General features: G+C 41.2%; 1 protein-coding gene across 1 annotated transcript; it reads left to right on the top strand.

Moving 5' to 3' along the window:
* Positions 1-2,423: 2,423 nt before the first annotated feature.
* LOC6031947 (protein atonal homolog 8) lies at positions 2,424-3,512 on the top strand. Its single transcript, XM_001842573.2, has one exon. It carries the CDS (start codon positions 2,491-2,493, stop codon positions 3,364-3,366), a length of 876 nt encoding a protein of 291 aa, XP_001842625.2. The 5' UTR covers positions 2,424-2,490; the 3' UTR covers positions 3,367-3,512.
* The last annotated feature ends 747 nt before the right edge of the window (positions 3,513-4,259 follow it).

Raw genomic sequence — 4,259 nt, 5'->3', positions numbered from 1 at the left:
TCATTAAAAAGAGCCGCTCTTTTGAACGGCTCTTTCGTTCTTTTTCAAAATTTGGATGAAAAAGACTTTTTCAAGAATCGTGCGATTTTATTTGGAGAAAATATTCTGTGAACTCTTCTCTACATTCTAATTTAATAGATAAAGTATATAAACGCTAAAGTTTAATCGGACAAAATGATTAATTTTTTTCCAAAATCTCACAAATATTCAGTGGATTTTTGGTAATATTTGACAAATTATACTATTTACAATGCTAAAATTTGTATTCCGGTATTGCATTTTCAATTGCCAAAACAAATTTAACACTACATTTTTTGCATATTTTTGCAATTCCGTCGTAAAACTACTTACTTTTCCTGTCATTCTTGAACGACGAAATAGCCTACCTTTCTGTACCAAAAATAACAGAATCGAATAGCAAAACTTTTTAAAATAAACGCTGAAAAGTTCTACTTTTCAGCACTCAAATGGGTGCTGAAAAGTTGAACTTTTTTGCACTTGTTTTGAAAAATAACACTTTTAAACATTTTTTTGATTTAAACGATTTATTAACAAAATACATGAAAATTTTACATAAAATTTCACTCAGCGTGTGTTTTTTGGAATTGCAAAAAATGTTGTATGGAACTCGTTGCAAAACATGATTTTTTCAGCACTCTTCGTATTTATCCAACTTGGTGAACCTCGTTGGATAAATGTACGACTCATGCTGAAAAAAATCCTCTTTTTGCAACTTGTTGCATAAACTACTATTATAAAAAAATCATGCCATATTGAAACGATTTTTTCAAAAGACCGGAGTTTAAAAAAGAACCGCGGTTCTTTTTGTGAGCCACGATTCGTTCGCTCTTTTCAGTGAACCGGCTCTTTGAGCGGTTCGCTCTTTTTTTGCCCACCTCTAGTCTTAAGTATTAATTATACACTTTTTGAAGCCTATGCTATGGAATCATGTTTTTCTTTACGGAAAATTCGCAACCCCTTGTGTGCTTCTTTTGCGTTTCAGTTTGTTTTAGTTTCATGATGTTTTGTTAGTAAAATTGGCAAAACGAACAAATTGAACTTTTGTACATATTTTTCCCTTTGCACGGTACGCTACTTTTAATCAGCAACTGCTGTAATCACTATGCTTAACTTTGAAAGCATCTCAATTGCAAGAGGTACCAACAACAAGCACCATATCCAAATTTGTTAATTGCTTAGGAATTTAAACTCTCTTGTGAGTAATTTACAAACATTCATACCGTACGTGGATCATTGCAAGCAAAAAATGAAAAAGAAAAAGCCAAATTGGACAAAACAAAATAGAATAACAACCTAAGCCTGAACCTAAAGTTCCGATCTCCCAGCAATGACCTGCGCGTATAACAGCAAACAAAAATGTTGTTGCATTATTACGAGATAATTTTTCCTGTGGATTGTAGGTTTTGCATCATGGAAGCAAAAGGCAAAAATAAGGGAGAAAAAACTCGCACTTCAGAGCTTTAATTTGAGCGTGCCGCTAGGAAGCGCAGCTATTCGGGAAACAAAAAAAAATCGGAACTACAGAACGATGATCTCTGGCGCTGGCTGGCCGGTGAACTGCTCTGCACCAAACGAGGAGCAGCTGATCGGGAAAATTGCCCATGATTGCGTAAGCAATCGCTTAATTGATGCTTCCTCATTACGTGCTGGTGTGGAGTTTGTGGAAGAGGTTTGAGCTGGGAATGGCGAGAAATATGGATTTTTGAAGGGCACTGGCACTGGAAGCTGGGATGGCTGGGAAATAATTTCCGGTGAAATTTTGCTGGAATGTGAAGCTTGAATGGCATGGTGGCATGGCAATTGTAATGAAAATTTCATAATAATTTTCTCGCAACATTTATGGAAAAATAATTAAATCTATAGAACCATAAGGTTCAGAGGATTTACTGAAGATTGTTTTACAAACACATCCAGTACCAGACCTCAATACTGACGATCATTAAGTCAGAAGGGACACACCACATATGCGCTCTTCCCTCCGTTTACTCCAATTAATGCCGAAACACATTTGCTCGATCCCCGAACACTCACACAGGATCCCGATCCTGTCGGCTGCGTCCGATAAAGATACGACGCGTGCGCGCCCGAATTAAGGAACAGCAGCAGCAGCACCGAAAGCCAAAAGCCGACCGCGCAGGTCGAATGCCATCGCAGTACGTTCGATGCACTCGTGCCGACAGGATCGTTGAACTAAAGCCGCGAAACCCGAGGAGGGGCCGATGATAAAAACACTTTTTTATGTTACGCAACAACGAGAGCGAGGTTCGTCGCTGGCTGTTCTTTGTGCTCGCGCGCAAGTCACTTGAAGAAAACAAGGCGTTAAAGTGGCGCAATCGGAAGCAGGATATTACTGGAGTGAGAGACTGCTTAAAAGAAGCTAAGATAAATCACGAAAAGATTGAAGAAGGCGAAAAAGTGATGATAATTTAAGTGTGAAATCGTGGCGTGGTCGAGAACAAGCTCAAGAAGATGCAGGCTAATGTAGAGCACTTCCCAGTGGCGACGACGACGACGACGTTGGTTCCAATGGTCGTTGGATTGGATCGCATCAGCGGCTACGGAATGATGGAGGGCTATTTGCCGAATTACCCAACCGACACGTCCCTGTACCGCAGCTTTAGTTCCTCGGGCGACACCAGCCCATCGTTCACGGGTCACGACGGCAGCAGTCTCAATTACAGTTCGAGTGTTGGCGGCGGCGGTCTAGTTTCGTTCACGGAAATGATGATCGACGGTGAAAGCTTTGTTCCGGTGCCCGCAGACGATAGCTATCTGGATCAACGACTTCTGGACGTCGGCGTCGAGCACGCACCCATAACGACCACTCAACCAAATGACTCAATCAAGCCGCAAATCACCTCCAGCAAGTCCAGGCGCCGAAAAGCCTCCTCCACCTCAAATAAATCAACAAAACTAGCAAAACTAGATCAAGACCAACCCAACCAGTCTTCAACTCCACCGAGCCCCACAGTGGTCCGGAAGCGTCGCTTAGCGGCCAACGCTCGCGAGCGGAAACGGATGAACAGTTTGAACGTGGCCTTCGACAAACTCCGTGAGATCGTCCCGTCGTACGCCCCCGAGCACAAACTGTCCAAGTTCGAGACGCTCCAGATGGCCCAGACGTACATCAACGCGCTCAGCGAGATGCTCGAGAAGGGAACCGAAGCCGATGCGTACAGTCTGTTCGTGGATGATTCGGACGAAACAGGGGTGACATCGCCGGAAGATCGCCGAGAGGACTCTGGCCACGGTAGAGGCGGCAGTGATAGCAATAACAACGGCCACAGCCAGGACCAGCATGTGGTGTACGAGATTCAGAGATATTATGAAGTGGATTTTATTTGAATTATGACCTCAACAGGAAGTGTGAGACTGTTTCAGAGTAGAATTAATATATGCACCAAATATGTAAAAATCAAGCCAAATCTAGTCTTAAGGCAAATCGATGATACTCATTCGGACAATGACACGCACATCAATCAAACTTATTAAACAAGTGTACTATTTACAACAATCTTAAAACAAATAGTTTTGATTTATTATCACAATTTCCCTAAAGCATCACTCACAAAGTACGGAGATTTGTAGAAAAGCGAAATAAATTTTCATTTAAATGGGAAGCTAAAACAGTCTGAGCCATGGAGATCCGGGATCAAATCTCGGCGCGGATCAACACAACTGGTGAAATCTCTTCCCTTCTGGATGCTTAGTAAGGGAGCGTTCTTTTATTACGTAACGCAGATGGGGGGAGGGAGGAGTTCACATTAACTAAATAAATAGCCACTGAAACCGCTTTGTAAGTGCGGCCCCGGTATCCTTGGCCTGTTAAAGAGGGGCCCTTTTAGACAATTAATGGCAGTGGTTCTCAACTTTCGTCGCTCTATTTTACCCTTGAAAAATATTTAAGAACTTTATTCTAATTTTCAACTAATTGGTATCAATGCATAACAATCATCAATGTTACGGAAAACAGCATCTAATTGCATCGCGACTCTAAATGTTACTATATCAGCACTTTGACGTTCAACTACAGCTCATAATAAGCGCTTTCAACTGATATCGAGTGATAAATAGCTCAATGGGAAGTGAGCAAGCTAGTTACCATCCACAGTTTTACAAAATCAGTTGATTAAATAGTGAATATCATGTAATTGGTTGCAGTTAGGAGCGAGTGCTAAACATTCAAGAATTTCCCCTAATTTACTTTCGCCAAAAAATGAAAATTTTTTTTTTTTCAA

Source organism: Culex quinquefasciatus, chromosome 2 (assembly GCF_015732765.1).
Source record: "Culex quinquefasciatus strain JHB chromosome 2, VPISU_Cqui_1.0_pri_paternal, whole genome shotgun sequence".
In the NCBI taxonomy this organism is placed as follows: Eukaryota; Metazoa; Arthropoda; class Insecta; order Diptera; family Culicidae; genus Culex; species Culex quinquefasciatus.
The sequence above is the reverse complement of the archived record's forward strand: the minus strand, read 5'-3'. Positions and strand labels throughout refer to the sequence as shown.